The sequence below is a fragment of the Caloenas nicobarica genome, chromosome 5 (genome assembly GCF_036013445.1).
Source record: "Caloenas nicobarica isolate bCalNic1 chromosome 5, bCalNic1.hap1, whole genome shotgun sequence".
NCBI lineage: Eukaryota > Metazoa > Chordata > Aves > Columbiformes > Columbidae > Caloenas > Caloenas nicobarica.
In genome coordinates this window covers 17,430,674-17,448,718 of record NC_088249.1, presented here as the reverse complement: position 1 = coordinate 17,448,718, position 18,045 = coordinate 17,430,674, and the positions used below count along the sequence as shown (strand labels likewise).

The following is an 18,045-nucleotide window of genomic DNA, read 5'->3' as shown; positions in this document are numbered from 1 at the left end:
GAGGAACTGATATGCAAAGGGCTGTGCTGCCACCCGAAAGGACCTCAACATGCTGGGGGAATAAGCTGACAGGAACCTCCTCGAAGGCTTCAACAAAAACTTGGAAGTGCAAAGTCCTGCACCTGGGAAGGAATAACCCCAGGGCCACCCAGCTGGAAAGCAGCTTGGCAGAAAAGGACCTGGGCATCCTGGCAGACACCAAGTTGACCAGGAGCCAACAGCGTGCCCATGCAGCAAACAAGGCAAGTGGTGTCCTGGGCTGCATGAGCAGGAGTGTTGCCAGCAGGTCAAGGTGATCCTGCCCCTCTGTTCAGCACTGGGGAGGCCACACCTGCAGTATTGGCTCCAGTTCTGGCCTCCCCCCCGCAAAAAAAAAAAAAAAAAAAAGATGTGGAACTACTGGAGACAGTCTAACAAATGACCACTGGGATGAATAAGAGACTGGAGTGTCTCTCCTACGAGGAAAGGCTGAGAGAGCTGGGACTGTTTAGCCTGGAGAAGAGAACGTTCGGGGGGAACATTATCAATATGTACAAATACCTCATTTCAGAGGGTACAAAGAAGAGGAAGCCAGGCTCTTTTCAGTGGTGCTCAGTAACAGGATCAGAGGCAATGGGCACCTCTGGTTCGTTTTGAACATCAGGAAACACTTTTTTTACTGTGAGGGTGACTGAGCACTGGCACAGGTTGGGAGGTTGTACAGTCTCCCTGCTTGGAGGGAGATGCCTTCAAAAGGCATCTGGACACAGATGCAGCCTGCTCCATGTGGCTCTGCTTGAACAGAAGGGCTGGAGAAAATGACCTTCAGAGGTCTCTTCCAACCTCAGTCATTCTGTGATTCTGTTACTACACCTCAGCTGACACGCAGCAGTACGTGCATTGTAATGTGAAGATTTCAGTCCCTCAGATCCCACCTTCCTACTCATTTCTGTCCAGATAAGGAAAGGCTGGTCTGTACTTTGCAAGTGTAGCAGCTAGAATACAAGGACATCCTACAGTAAGAGTGATGGCAGAGTTGTAGCTGACTTTCCTTATTATGCATAACAATACACTGTAGCAGCAGTCATGTGGCTAAAAGAGAGATTTTGCACTCTGAAATATACCTGTAGGGGAATTAAAACACTTGAAAAGCACAGAACTATATTTCCCAGAGCATTTCTTTCATAAATAGTACAATTTAAATCTCACTCAAAGCATCCTTTGTGAATTCAGAAATCAAGGGAATCACAGAACGTTAGGGATTGGAAGGGACCTCGAAAGATCATCTAGTCCAATCCCCCTGCTGGAGCAGGAACACCTAGATGAGGTTACACAGGAAGGTGTCCAGGCGGGTTTTGAATGTCTCCAGAGAAGGAGACTCCACAACCTCTCTGGGCAGCCTGTTCCAGTGTTCCGTCACCCTCACTGAGAAGAAGTTTCTTCTCAAACTTAAGTGGAACCTCTTGTGTTCCAGCTTGTACCCATTGCCCCTTGTCTTATCATTGGTTGTCACTGAGAAGAGCCTGGCTCCATCCTCATGACACCCACCCTTTATATATTTATAAGCATTAAGGAGGTCTCCCCTCAGTCTCCTCTTCTCCAAGCTAAAGAGACCCGGCCCCCTCAGCCTTTCCTCATAAGGGAGATGGCTCCACTCCCTTCATCATCTTTGTGGCCCTGCGCTGGACTCTCTCCAGCAGTTCCCTGTCCTTCTGGAACTGAGGGGCCCAGAACTGGACACAATATTCCAGATGAGGTCTCACCAAGGAAGAGTAGAGGGGAAGGAGAACCTCTCTCGATCTACTAACCACCCCCCTTCTAACACACCCCAGGATGCCATTGGCCTTCTTGGCCGCAAGGGCACAGTGCTGGCTCATGGTCATCTTGCTGTCCACCAGGACCCCCAGGTCCCTTTCCCCTACACTGCTCTCTAATAGGTCATTCCCCAACTTATACTGGAACCTGGGGTTGTTCCTGCCCAGATGCAAGACTCTACACTTGCCCTTGTTATATTTCATTAAATTTTTCCCTGTCCAACTCTCTAGCCTGTCCAGATCTCGCTGGATGGCAGCACAGCCTTCTGGCGTGTCAGCCACCCCTCCCAGTTTGGTGTCATCAGCAAACTTGCTGACAGTGCACTCTAGTCCCTCATCCAAGTCATTGATGAATATATTGAATAGTACTGGTCCCAGTACCGACCCTTGATGGACTTCACTAGATACAGGCATCCAACTAGATTCTGCCCCATTGACCACAAGGGGACTCAAGGGAACTCAAGGTGACACAAATGTAGCATTTGCAATCCACTAGCAAGATTCTATTTTCTGGCTATATGGTGCACTAGACATAATTTAAATAAGAAGTGATTATGATGTTTGAGTGCATCACTTCCCTGAAACTAGCAGTATGACTTAAGGATCGTATATACAGAGCGATTTCTTTACTTTTACTTACACAAAATGCTACTTATGTGTCAGATCCTCATTCTGTTTTCTAATATTTACTTGAGTAAATTCTTGAAGGACACAAGTCTTGACACCTTATCTGTGTTTTTACTAATTCACAGACAATGCAAGGAAGGGATCACACTACTTTAATAACACAATATCATCTCAAAACACTGATGATTACTCAATCTTCTGTAAATGCTCCTATTTCTTTCACAAACGCTGGTTTCAAAATCATAAATCAGGTACTACTTCATAACTAGTATAGCTAGAAAGTTAATATGCACTAAGCTGAAGTGAGAGCTCTCAACTCTCAGAAATGTAAGTTGAAGTGATGAATATTTTTATGCTCAGTTTTCCCCTCTCCCCCCTCCAAAACTAATTTGAACAAATGGCTTCGCCAAAGTAAGTCAATCATGTGAAAGATTTTACACTCCCTTGAAACAAACTCTTGCCTGAGATAACCTGCAAAAATTACTTGTAAACAAAAAAAATTTTGAAAGTTTGCTAAAGGTATATGCTTTATAGTGACAAGCATTTCACGTAATTGGGCAGATCTAATTCACAAAGGAAAAGCTGTAAGTAATCTGAAAGGAGACTGAACAGGTCAGTACTTTGTTTTTTGGCTTCTTAATGGTAATGCTGATATGCAAGGAAGTACACATGCAAATACAGTAATCAGTAGGCAGACGCTGCAGAATTGGGACTGCTTCCACTTCACACCACGATCACAGTTCACACCACAATTCTGTACATCGCCACAAGGTGCTCAGGCAGCCCCTTTCAGTGGTGAGTACCTGCTGCAGCAAAACCAGCACATGACATATGGAAATGTTTGCTCAATCTAGTTTTCTGGTGGCAGATTCTGTCATGAAGATTGCAAGGCAGATCACTAGGAATGAGGAAAGTAGTTTGCACTACAATGTAAGCGTTCGCCGCTTTCAAATAGTTCAAATAGGACAACATTCACTAAAGTGTTCCGATCCTATTTAACTGTATCAAAAGAGAAATTATGCCAGAGCATGAAAGCGTCTGAATCACCTATAGAACTAAGTCTCACTGATGTGCAGTGAGACGGACCAACGTATGATGCCCAAGATTCTAGACGTTCCTCCCTTCCAATTAGAAAAATGGCAAAAATTCCAGTTTCGGATTTTCATTTCTGTCATTTGAGCACATGACTGACCTGGTATGAAAGTGTCAGTATGTGGCAGTTGATAGATGACTAGCAAAATCATACTAGAGGAAAATATGAACAGTTGATAAAAGGCAGACATACGCCATTGAAAAGAATCACCTATTGAGGAAATTAGGGCATTAAAAAAAAAAACCAAAACACACGAACAATAATCCAGTAGTAACGGCTGAATGCCAGTATCACAAAAAGTCATTTACAAATTTGAGTGACATCTGAGATTTAATGCACACTGGAAAAATACTTTTTGGCTCATCGAGCAGTCTTTGATATGTTTTTTACAACAAAAATAACTTACATTTTGAGTCTCTCTGAATGGCAACCAACTGATAAATTATTCCAAATGAAAGACCAGGCTTTGTGTTCACCTGCCTAGTTAGAAAGAGGCTAGGCTCAGTCACTCTAAAGGAGAAAAACTCCTATTCATAACACTTTCAGACCTCATCTTGCTGGCTCAGAGGAACAGAAGCTTGAGTTTCAGAAGTAACTGCCTATTTTCCTATCAGAGAATAAAACACAAGTCAAAGTAAGGTATGATAAAAAAGTTCTATAAAAAAAAGGAAAACACACTCATAGAGCACACACAGAGTCACTATTTTACCTACCATAGATTCACTAATAAGCAGCAACAGTAAGGCTTCTTCTGTATTTTCTTGAGGACAAAAGATGCTGTTCAAAACAAGAATTTAGTTATTTAAGCAGAACACATTACTTCTAGGAGTAGCTTATACAAATATAGTAAGAGTATTGAAAAAACTGGAAAATATCCAGGAAAGAGAACATAGAGTAACTCGCATACAAAAAATGATTGATTAAAATGCATTTCTTTGCAATGCTCTAAATTTGCATTTCGGAAAAGTTGGCCAAACACAATAAGAGAACAAAACCACCACAGCTGTCAAGAGTTAAACCATTCAAATATCCCAAAATTGCACATAATTTGACAACTGTAAAAACTGTACCCATAGTTTAACTCAGCCTCTGACACCTAATCTGTCTGAGCTGAATCTAAACCACTGATTCAAAGGTCGGCAACAAGAAACCCTCTCACAAGAACAAGATAACTTTTGTATTTTAGGCAATATTTGGATGAATACTTCTATTAGTCTTTCAGCAGACATGCTTGAGATTTGTTTTCCTGATGCATTCAATAGCTGTGAATACTTTTAAATAGAGCCATGGCAATCTCTGCCTGCTTACCAAAACCACTGTTACTTCCAAGCACTTAAAATTTTTGGTTTTAATTAAGTACACTTCCTTATGATTAAATACTGAAGGTTTGCATAGAACTAGTTTGCAAACTTCTTTCTCTGAACACTGGAAGCTTTCTGAATGCTTTTCTATACTGGTGGACAGACAACAGTAATCTGCATTGACTACATGACTGTTAGGAATTCAGTCATGCTCTCACACACACACATAGTGACTGTGTTCTAACTCTCCAGATTTCTTTCTCTAAACTGTTTCTGAATTAGCACAAGTACCGTATTTCCTGTTTGTAGACTAATAGTTCCACAATCAACTGTTTAAACGTAGAAAATAATTTTTTTTGTTGTTAATAAGCAACTCCTATAGTCCCAAGGGTGCTCGAACTACAATAAATTACAGATGGGAAACTAAACTTGTCTGAGATTAAAACATTCTTGGTTTGTTTTTTTTTTTTAAATGCACTAGAAGTTGAAGCAGTAATTAAATGCCAGAAAGGTGATGGAAACACATCTGAACTCCAGGTGGTTTGAAAGCAACATTGCGAATGTACTGTGGTAATATACAGCAGCTGAGATCCCAGGGCAGTGGGGTTTTTTGCTGGATTTTTGTTTTTTAATCAATGCAAGTTGCTCACAAGACTTTGAAGAGTATTCTACATCTTAGAAGACATTTTTATTTTTACTTAATAAAGAAATTTCAAAACACAGTTACTCATGCATAAGAACCAGCCAGAACGGGGAATGAGGAGTGAAGAGGAAGCACCAGAGAACTCCCTATTTACTTACCCAGTCTGCAATATAGAATTTAGCAATCTGGAAGTAGATTTAACCTGAACAACTGGCAATGGTTCCCATAAAGCAAAACAACAACTGGAAATAGTTGCTGTAGAAATTACTTTCTTGGAGAAAAAAAAGCAAGTTCCCCCAAAAAAGAACTACTAAAAAGTCACTTATCAAAATGAAAGCAACAGTTATTTTCTCCTGCAACTTTGAAAATATTTTGGTAAATAAGTTGATGTTTGTCTCAAAAAGGAGATCCTTTTCATGCAGAAATTACTGGGAATTTCCTTTGACTTGTGTATGCAAAAAGTTCACCTTAGTTGACTGAACTCAGACATTTCCTATGTCTCCTAATAGATGCAGGCATAGGAGTAAAGTAATTCCAAGGTAACGGGGCAGAGCAAAAGAGGGAACTGGAAGCATGAAACACCTACCAACCAAAGGCAAAGCAAATAGTTTAACACTCCTTCAACTGAGGATAAGGAAAACTGCAGAGGCAGCAACACAGAGATCTACAAAATCATACATGGTACTAGCCAAATCACATTCACCATCTTCAGGAGAACACAGTACACTTACTTGCTGTATAAGGCAGCATATTGGAAAAAAAAAAAACAACAAAAAACACACCACAAAAACAACCAATAAACCAACAGTACATCTCAGACTCAAACAGAGCTGGTGGTCAGATGAACACCTACGAAGAAATTTCCTATATGTCTCTCTTGCTATTCATTGTCTTATGGACTTGTTTTCAACCACTGCTGGAGATAAGATACTTGGCTAGACATGTTTTATCTGCTCTGGTATTAATCACTCTGATATGACTAAAGAAAAGGACTTAATTACATGCTCGGTTGAAATTGTGGAACTCCTCACTTGCATGTCCCAAGAACAAGAAAATTACACTGAACGAAGCCCCAGTTTTGCCAGGAGGCACGTTTCTGCCAACAGATGAGTTGAGAATGAAGAGCAGATATTTGAAAGACTGAGCCCAAAAAACCTGCTGTAAGTATTCCAGATCAAGAAGGAAAATAGCTAGAAATCTTTGAAGATAAAGGCCATTCCATTTGCTAGTAATAATAACACCATAATTATGTGGGCTTGCTGCTGAATAAAGTATTCATTAATGGAAATCTGCAATAAATGCAGGTAAACAACTCAAATGCCTGCAGTATGACAGCATTTTAGGTTAGAATATAAAGATACTGTGAACGCTAAAACAAAACATCTTTTTAGAATTTAAGGTAGGATGACTTCTACAAGCAATCTACCATAGAAGCAGACTCTTGCACATAACAAGGTCACATTATGGAAAAAAGCTTTCATTTTAACTAGTAAGGCATATATACTGTAAGAGAGGAATAGGCTGTTCTTTAGGATTTGCTGTATGAAACCCAAGTAGTTTAAATGAGAAAATGTGCAACTTTGCATAGAAGAGATTTCCTCACATTTGGGCAATAAATGCATGCTTTTAAGTGCAGTGATCAAGGTCTATCCACAAACCAGTTATTTTCTTTTTACCAAAAAGTCTGCCTGTACATACAGTTTGTTAATTATGTACTTGGAGCGAAACACAGTAGCTGTTTTGGCAAATTGAGTGTTCAACTCCTTGGAGAAAAAGGGTCAAAATTTCATATGGAACAGACAACAGTCTCCTCAAAAGAGATTGCCAGATCACACCACTTTCACAGAAACACAGAACAGCCGAGGTTGGAAAGGGTGTCTGGGCACAGTGTCTCCACTCAGAGCAGGGTCTACTAGCAGGTTGCTCAGGACCATGTCCAGTTGGATTTTTCATATCTCCAGTGATGCTCTCCAGACTCCACAATCTCTTCTGTAATTTTTTTTCTTAAGTTTAAATGGAATTTCAATCTTCTTCATCTGCGTTATTTAGCACGGTCCTACTATGGCAACTCGCATTCTTGGCTAGATCATAATCTCCACTGCTACAATTTATTTCTTGGTTCTGTGACTGACAGTGCTTTCCAACATGTATCAAAACAAGCAAGCAACAGTTGCTGACTATATTAAATGTATATGTATATATATACACACAAAACACCAGATCCCACAAGGACCTGCATGTAGAATACAAGTAGAGCAATGCAAAGGTTGCAGACTATGCAAAACAAGCACACAACAAAGTTTCATCAGACCAAACTTAGTATCAATGAAATAAAAATTAAATTTTTAAAAGTGCGAAATGGTTAAGATTTCATCAGTATCCTTTGACACAAGCATGTTCCATTCAGGCAGTAAGCTACACCCAAGGCTGTAAAAGAGTGCAACACTTTGTCAATATATATTTTCGGCACTGTCAGAATGTGTCTACAGAAAACTTTACCTTAGAAACCATTTCTCATTTGATCAGATAGAAACAAACAACAAACTATTAACTTTTAAGAAAAAGTTCAAATTCAAGGAAATGGCTATCCACATTAAACACTAACACTTATGGTGACTGGTTTGGAAAAAACCTCACACCTTTTCAAGGGAAAGACACGGCCCAAAGCTACACCAGAATCAACCATGGGATATGCTGCACATAAATGATCCATAGCATACCACTTATTTGAATGGGTGAAAGGATAAAAAGACGGCATCATACAGAAATGCCAAAATTAACCTAAGATGATTAAAAGGTAGCTGCCTTGGGAAAAAAACAAACAAACCACAAACCTCTGAAACTGCTAGATAACTTGCTAACTATGTTTTTTGTTTAGTTGGTTTTGTTTTGTTTTGTTTTCATAATGTTTCTGGGATGAATTTGAATCTCGGTATAGCTAAATCTTTCCTTTCTATAATAAATCAGAATAGAGGTCTAGAAACAGCACATGGCTTTTAAAATGTGCAATCTCAGTTTTGCCACCTGCACTTCATGTTTTCATTTATATCTCAGTTATAATATGAGATACTGACTCTACCATATACTCCAACATAGAACAAGAAAACAACATTTTGAGAACGGAGAACAAAAGGTCTTATGAATGCAGTGCAAACTTCTGCTTAGAGAAGTACGTTGCTTCCCCAGTTCTCTTCAGGGAATACAAATACACACACAGCAAGGGAAACATTCCCATTCACATTGCCCAATTCCTTCTACATTTTCAACAATATAAACTAAAATACCCAGTGCACTGGGGAACAATTGCAATTATAGAAAAAAGAGAAGTATAAGCTTGGTCATACTTTTCTCCAGTGTATACCCGCGGTCTTCTACTGAGCGCGTAATTCTTAGTATTTGAACCTTTTCGAAGTGGATCATCTAGGGGTGATTGGTGAGGAGGATCTTCCAGTGGATTCCAATAACTCTGTTCACACATTCCTCGTAACAAAATTTCAGCCAGTTGTCTTGCTATTGTCTGTAGAAGTGAAAGATAAATACTTTCCTCAGAAACGCTGAATACAAACTCTTTGAAAATGGTTGGATTATTTCTAATGAAGACTAGTCGTGGAGGACATATTGCCTGTTATTTTAAACAAGCATACTGCTGTTTGAAAGGTACAAGTACCCAGTTCAATTCTCTAAACACGAAGAAACAAAATGGCAATAACAAACAAGTTTTTGATTTTATCAGTTAAATCCTGATACTTCTGAAGTAACAACAACAACAACTGTTGCTGCTAAGAGTGGAGTACATTCAGGTATATTTTCAGATATTTTGTGGTCAATAACCTGTACTGTCTCTCCAGCCCTGGAGCAGGTATTTCCATGGGAGAGACCACAATGGAGCAGGTACTTCTCTGCAGTCCACGGGGAGGATGACAGTGGAAGATGTCCACGCTGCAGCCTGCCAAGAGGACCACAGCGCAGCTGGTTGATATTCCCTGAAGGAACTGCAGCCCATGGGAGGGACCTCACACCGGAGCAGGGAAAAGAGTGAGGAGGGAGGAGCAGCAGAGAGGAGCTGTGAGGGACTCACCACAACCCTCCACCCACCATGCACCGCCCAGGGAGTGCGAGGGCAGGGAGAGCAGGTGAAAGAGTCAGGAATGAGGGACTGAAGTTGAACCTGGGGAAAAGGGGTCAGGGGAGGGTGTTTCAATTTGTTTCTCATCATCCCACTCTCTTTTAATTGACATTTCTCCCAAGTCCAGTCTGTTTTGCCCATGACAGTAGCCGCTAAGCAAACTCCCTGTCTTTACCTCGACCCACAAGCTTTCCTATCTTATTTTCTCCCCATCATGTTAAGGAAGGGGAGTGAGAGAGCAGCTGGGTGGGCATCTGGCAGCCAACCAAGGTCAACCCACCCCAGGCAGTTACAGTCTAAACCCCAACTGACTGAGGCTTCTGACAACTTGTACTTGATGGTGCTGGTGTTTGCTGCTGTCGGTAAGACTCAGCAAGAGTGAAATGAGGTTGTAAATCAGCACGAAAAAGTTTATTTTGACAAGCTATTCTTGGCACCACATATTTGAGTGTAGAAATACTTACATAAACATTGTTTAGGTAAATAATATTAATTTAAATCTTTGAAGCCATCCTGTAATCCACAATTATCAGGTTAGTCTCCTCTTTAATGTTTACATGCATACAAACTGCACAATGATAGATGACAATGATGAAAACTCAGAGATTAGTACCAGGACAGTAGGAAGAAAGCAAGATCTACATTTGCATCAAAACTGGCAGTATTTCCCAGCAACAGATGTGCAATTTTTAAGCCACAGACAGCACCATACGATCTGTATCTTCCACCTTAATTTCTATTCCATAAGCAGCTGTTCATTGTTTATTCTATTAAAGTTTACAATACTATCCCTCTCCATTGAAGCTCTATTATTTATTAATTTTAATATCTTTACTAGGAATCAGTTATTAAATTAATTACTAAATCACTCACCTTCCTTATTATCAATTTGGAAGTTTTAAAGGCCTACTGTTGTACTAGTCTAGGACATTTTGAAAATCATTATATTAGAGCAAAAGATATAAGCCTTGGCCCTTTATTATATAAAAGATGCAAAAAAGAAACATCACTCTTTTGGCAAAGTTTTATTTTCTGACAATATAAAAAACAAATCTTCATTATTTGCTTTTATTGTTTTCCTTTAAAAGGCTTTATCACAAAAATAAAGAAATGATAACTTGATATCTTCCAGCTTAACAGAACACAAATAAAAGTGCTGCGCTCTGTCCTCACTGCCATTCCATTACAAACTATGAAACTATGGTAAGTCATAAATAGGGCAATTATGATTAAGGTTGAAAGTGGTCAGTCAGAGACCAATCAGGTTTTAACCATAACCACAAACAGGAAAGATAAAAAGCGGAGAGGCTAGATATCAAACATTCCTTTTTATTTTAATTGTTCACTTAAACCAGGAAATGTAAGTTTACAAAGCGGTGGATAACAGCTCCTGATCAATATGCTGTGCATCTGATTATTTGTCTCAAACTCATCCACGACATTTATGTTTTACCTGACTACTGAAATTCAGATGCTGCAATAGGAATGTGGTTTAACGTAACTTACCATTCGCAGATTTTGGGTAGTTCTTGTTTCAACAGCTCTTAGTAACTCTCTAAATCTACCAACTCCTCTTGTCAAGTTCCTGTATATAAACATAGAATTTGACAGTATTCCAACTTGGATATAGTAACACCTTAATATATTACTTGATAAAGTTGTTAAAATCCATGCTATCATTTTTTGTTCCTCATATGACCATCACCTTTCTGTAAGACTGATATAGATATATATACGCACACACAACCATCTGTGAAGCCCACCACTGATTACTGTAACAATATTCCCTGCCAGTTTATTGGGGGGGGGAAAAAAAAAAGTTTTCATGACCAGTAGATAACTCAAGAGAAAGCAAGGGAAAGTGTAAGAAGTGACCATCCCAAAAAAGGAAAAAATAAAACTGAAGTTGGTCTCCCTACTATGATGGTTTTAATATTCAGTTACATTAGACTTCAACGTATACACTTTGTGGGGGGGAGAACAACACACACAAAACCAACAACAACACAAAACAAAAACAAAACAAAAAAATAAACAAACACACACCACACCACCACAAACAACACCCAAACAAACAGCCATCCCATTTTAGCTGCCTCTTAATAACTTCAAATAGGGAAATTAAAAAAATGAGTAAATCTTGTAATCCTCAGTAAAAGTGATGTAAAATTTTAAACTCCTTTTCAGAGAGGAAAGAGCACAAACACAGCAAGGCCCCTGTGTGGCCAGAAGAGGACTGAGAGATCAGTGTTCTGTTCTCAATTCCATCTGGTTTTTGGTGTGGCTTCTGCAACTCGACTGTCCTTCTCTATGCTTCTTCCACTTCTGCTGCCTAAATAGCTTTTGCAAAGAGATTCAAGGCCCTCAGAGAGACGGCATCATTAATACTAACAATTTCAGCAGATCTGAACTTTCTTCTCAAACAGTACATTATTTTGAATGGTCTTACAGCTTTATCTTTTTTCTCATCACTGTATCAGTTACCTCAGCTATCTGGTTTACAGTCTGTCTTTGAACTGGTGAAGGACTGGGGTGGATTTTTGCTGAGCTCAACAACTGAATTCTGCAACCTCAACACATAACGTAGGACACTCATTTCACTATTTGAAGTCAGCTGCAAAACAGAATTATTTGATCAAAAGTGTGTTTTGTGTTAAAACACTGCTGTTAAGTCATACAGTTGGATTATCTCAAGATGTGATTCTATGAGCAAGTTGCATAACATTTACCTAACACGGGCTCAAAAGAGAAAATAAATATTACATATTGTTTAAGTTTTCCATAAGTAAAAGCACTATTGCACTGCACTATAAAGCTGATGTTGAAATTGCCTTCCTTACTCCGATGCTTTTATTTACAACTATATTTAAAATACCTTCTGAATTGCAACTTTGTACAAATCCAAAGAAAGCCATAATTTTAACACGGATACTTTCTTTAAATTTAGTTGCAGAACACCTGAAACCAGTGTTTGATGCAAGAGATCTTGCTATAGAACTGTAGAACGCAGCACTTTACCTGGAGACCCACCCACTTATTTTACTCTTCAGATTACATGACAGAGGTCATCTCTGTTCTGTTTTATATGATAAAGGATTATCAGCATATTTCAGAAACTTTAGTCTCCAGCACAGACAGATATGTTTCATTAGCACAAGTTCACCTTCCAAAATACTTTCATGTAAAAGCTCATTTAAAAAGAACTAGCGTTTCCAACTGACAAAACCTGTATGAACAGGTTGAAAGTTATGTCAAAGTAAGCCACCAGTTGGTTAAGAAGAAATAATCACCTGTCACACAAGAAATAATGATTATTTGTAAAAATTCCACGTCACAGCAGAGCTTGGTCATACAGTGAACAGCTAGCAAGTATTAAGGAAAATTAATCTTGTGTATACATCTAACATGAAAACAACTGCATGAAATATTTTATTTATTTATATATTTAACACATGCAGGCCTCTTAATAGCTAATTTATATTACACCAACTTCATATACTAATGAAATAAGTACAGAAAGACAGTAGACCAAATTTTGAGAGAACCTCCGAATTCAGTGGAAGCTGGATTCCTTCGGCACCTTCAGAAGGCCAAAATACAAACCAGTCAGTAATACCACATACCAAATATTTTAGAGAGCCAAAATCAGACCACTGGAATCCCAGCTTTAAGTCTTCTGCTATAAGTGCGTATTTCCCATGAATGGAGCTTTCTGTCCGGGACTGTATTGCAAACTCACAGATGTGTCCTCATAACAAGATTTAAAAAAAAAAAAAAAAAAAAAAAACAACACAACAAAACAAACAAAAAAACCAAACCACAAACCCAAACAGACAGACTTGCCAGAAAACTGAAATGTTCCCTGCAAAATTGTTGAAAAAGCGCAAGAACTTGTCAGCTTGAAACACTAATTTCCCAGTATAGTTGAAATATATATTATGTAGTAGAACTTCATATCACAATAATTTAAATATTTACATAATTTTAAGAACTAGCATTTTTTTCCATATGAAGTTTATGTGTTTTGATGTGTTACAAGAAAAAAAACACTTTATGGAAAAGTATGCAACTTTTAAAAGTCCTTATGAACTTCATGACAAGTTATTGTTAGTCATCCATTACATTTTTTTAAGCCTGTGCAAAGGACTGAAACTCGTGACTGAAGTTCTACTGTGTCAAGGAAAAAGCAGTAAGATTGTACAAGAAAAAAAAAACTTCAAATATAGAATTAGTTTTTCCTTCATAAAGCATTTAACACTGATCCACTGCACAAGTGAACACAAACACAATACAGATTTGTCAAGCACCTTCTATATGAAGCATACTAAAAAAAAAATACTTCAAAACTACCATCTAAATCACCCCAAAAATGAGTTAAATGCTTTAAGAGACAAGTAATGAAGCAAAATGTAGCATGAACAATATGGCAGATCTCCACACTGCACTGCTTTAAGCAAAGTACATTTCCTGTATTTGTTAACAGTTTGTAACATTGGGGAGACGAGGGTTGTAACTATTCTGGCACATATTTTTCCTGCCTAGCCTTGGAAACACACAACATTTACCTGGTTTTCAGTATGATGTGCCTTTGTGTTAGCAGTTCCACCTGTGCTGATCAAATGCCAGAGCAAAAGGTTCAGCTAACTTAGAAAACAATGTCCTACAGTGTCTGTAAATGACTTTGAGATCCCTTCTGTTCTCCAGACAAGGAATTTTAAGGTACATAAACTCAGAGTTGACACATTTTCAGTGATTTCAGACATGACCAAGAGAGCCCACAGACAGACATTGCTAATTATGTATGTGTGTGTTTATATGACTGCCTCCCATCAGGACATGCTCGAGTCAAGCCCTTTCAATCCCATTTTCCTAGTTTTTAAACACTAATTAAAATGCTTGCTGTTCTGTATCGTCAAGAACAAAAACCCCTACTTTGGCTCCCTAAGTAGCACTATATCAGTTAAAGACTGGGAAGCAGGATTTAAAGGTACGATCTCCTATATGGATTGATGTCCTTAGGGCTAATTTGTATCCTTGTGGCTACATTTTTTCATGCTAAACCCCAACAATTTATGTCGGAATGTAATTAATTATTCTGATGCAAAATCAACTTTATGCTCTTTTGAAAACTTCGGGCAGGATTTCTGTTTAGAATAATTGAAATATTTTAACTGCATCTACGCAAATGTGCTCACTCCTTAACAGAGAGATCGATCAACAACTGTAGATATGAAACAAGGAAAGTGCTGGAGGAAAACTAAGGGGCAGTAAGGACAGACTTTCAATGCAGGATCAGAAAACCTGAACATAAGCACGTAGGCCAGCAGTAGCCAACTTTTGGTACAAACAAAATCGTCACCTTCACCACCAAGAAGTTTCTTGGTTTTAAAAAGCATGTTTAGTATCAGACACCACGGTGCTTTGACAGTAGCGGTCCAGATAAACCTCACACCCCAGACAAATACTTCTTATCTTTGTGTTCTTAAACACATATACACCAACAACAAAAAAAAAGTAGAAAATCATGAAAGAAACTGCTCAATAAGAAGCAGTCTCTATTTGAAAGACATTAGGAAAAAGAACCAAACACTATTCCTTATAACAAAGGGAGTGAGATCTAATCACAATATAAACTCAAAACAGGGTACAAAAGAAAAGTTTTAAATTTAACCTCAGAAAGCTGATAAGATTAATTTACTTTCTATTTACAGCATATTTTGATAATATCTTCTCCACTGGTGTGAGAACAGCTTTCTTTGTCAGGCATTTCCCTTATGCTTATCAATTAAAAAACCCCGTATATTTAGTCTAAAATTGCCTTTTATAGATTAAACATGGAATTAGAATAAATCCTTGCTTAGTGATCTTAGACCAACCTCACCTGTTCTGCAATTTGGTAGTGAAATTTTTTGTACTTCTCCCATTTAAGAGAAAAAAGTATACCCAGAGCCATGCCAGTGAGCACGTTAAGTTACTTACACTAGCCTAACTATCACCTCACTACAGAAGCTTACCATATCTAATTTAAAAGGATAAAAACCGAGAACAATGAGATCTGGATTGCTTTATGGAAGCGATGAAAGAGAAATAGCTTTTGGAATTGAGCTCACTTCCCAAATGCGCATACTCTCTCCTCTCTTTCGCTCTATATTTATTTCGAGAAAAAGAAATGCAATGTTTGTTAACACAATGGTACATTATAAGTTCTAAAGATTTTTTTTCTCCCAAGAATTCAAAGAGCAAAGAAAACAAAGGTATTTGTTTTAAAGAGAAAGAGTAGGGGCAGACAAAACTCCTGATACACAAGCCAAGCAGAACAGCGGCATTTCAGTAACTTTGGTATGACTGACATGTTTACACAAAAAATATAACAATGTTTTAAATCCCTACACTCTCACTAGTAATTTTCAACAAATTAAGAGTAATTTACACAGTATTAAGAACAGAAATTATTTTACGTTGAATTAAGTTACTATATAAGCAAAATTAAGAAATGTGACAAATCTAGAGATTAACTCTTTCGCAGTAACTGAACAACATCCTAAACTGAGGGACATCATTTACCACACTAGAGAAATTGCTTTATATAGCCCTACAAAGATGAGTTTAAAAAAAAAAAGAAAAAAAGGACTGAAATTCTATGGCTTTCTGCAATAACTTCATTAAACATCTGACCAAATGGACAATGCGGTCTTCTGCACAACTGACGGTGCTTTAGGTGGGCTGTGACTAATGTCTGTGCCTGCTTTCCCTCAGCTTTAAGGAGAAAAAAGTGCTAAACATGTCGGAAAGTTTTACTAAGGAAATAAGTTAACAGAGGGAATAAACTAAATAGAATTTACTCTGGTAAATATTTAATATTGTAGTACACATCAATTTGTAAGGTCATAAACTTTATAGAGTTATTTTATCTATATATAAAAGTAAATATAAAAACTCCTGCAGAACTAGAAATAAGAATGTGCCGCACCAACAGTGATTCTATTTAGAATAGCAAACCGAAGACCTAGGAGGTCACTCAGTTTAATATCAAGCATGATAAATACATGGAGAACTACAGTAGAGTGACCAACATAAGCATGGTTTTACAACCTGTCTTGAAGATTCGAAGGTCAGAAATCATCAGCAGAAACTACAAAGGAAGTATATCCTGTTAAGATGCAAGATTTTTAAGCAGCAACAAAACAGGTGGGATGCATCAGCGAAACCATAACATTTGACAGAAGCCAAAATCTGAAGTGACAGATCAGATATTTAATCAGAGACAGTGCTGAGTAACGACAAAGCCAAACCCTGAGCACTGCATGTGGTTCATCCCTCCCAACGGTGACAGCAGAGAAGATAAGGGGTGGGAGGAATATAGAGCCACCCTTGCAATGAAAGCAAACTAGGGGCAACACCTATGAAGAGTAAAGCTGAGCTGGGAAGGGGGGAATCGCTGACACTCTATTCCTGCCGCTGACTGTGCCTGGCTGTCTTGGAGAGAGATTCTTTATGACCAGCATGAAGCCAGCAATTTAAAGTGTTCCTTCAAGCCCAACATGAAAGCCGAAGCATAATATACCGGACAGAAGCGTAAAACCAGCAATATATTAAGTGCAAAAAGTGATCACAAAAATTAACGTAGGGAGGGAGAAGAAAAAAATTAAAGAACACCAAACAAAACTAAGAGGTTATCAAATCTTTGTTGATTTTCTAACTCCCTTGGTAACCCTGGAGAGGTTTAATTTTGAAGCTACTGCTTCTGTTTAGCTAGAGATGTCAAAATTGGAAGAACACTCACAGTTTTCCACTACTTCAAGTTGCTTACGTACCACCTATTCATCAGTACAGTTCATAAGACTTTCGTCCTTTTATTGCCAACTCTTCAATTTGCTATCAGGCTTTCATACTAAAACAAAGTAATAGAGGACAAGATTCCCCTTCTTTCCTACACAACAGCAACTCTGAAAACACCTACTAAGGTGTCTTTTATTCTTATACTCTTCAAATTAATCATGAACCAGTGTTCAGTGTAACTGAATACATTAACTTGGGCAAAGCCAGGGAGAGCCAAAACCCTCCAAATTCATACTACATACACACACAAAATGTGAGTTGTATCTACAAAGAGGGACAACACTTTCTGGAAAGAAAAGTCTGTGTGAATACTTCAAAACGCACAAGTAGAATATTTATTGGTAATCGCGTTTCTTTATACTCCCCCTCTGTTCATTCACTGTGGGCAAGAATTCATGCAGCACTCCTACGCATGAGGCTTACAGCAACACTTCTTTCAGGAAGGAACATAAAACCAGCTCTAAAAACTATCCTGCCAATAGCCTTATAAAAATATCACAGTAAAGTAATTGAGATTACTTCACTGCTGAGTTGCCTACCAGACATGCATCTGTTTGAATGTGATCTCTGAGGAGCTACTTGTTTCCAAAGAAACTCTGTTTTAAAATACCCATGCTGCAGTA

At 38.3% G+C, this 18,045-nt stretch overlaps 1 protein-coding gene across 2 annotated transcripts in view; it reads right to left on the bottom strand.

The window, feature by feature from the left end:
* The window catches only part of TTC7B (tetratricopeptide repeat domain 7B), a 143,676-nt gene that overhangs the window by 83,218 nt on the left and 42,413 nt on the right, over positions 1-18,045 (bottom strand). For both annotated transcript variants that reach the window (XM_065635327.1, XM_065635328.1), the window contains exons 6-8: positions 11,090-11,168; positions 8,802-8,974; positions 4,227-4,290 (exon numbers count right to left, since the gene is read on the bottom strand). In XM_065635327.1, the coding sequence (XP_065491399.1) occupies positions 4,227-4,290; positions 8,802-8,974; positions 11,090-11,168 (316 nt within the window). The remainder of the gene's footprint in view (positions 1-4,226; positions 4,291-8,801; positions 8,975-11,089; positions 11,169-18,045) is intronic.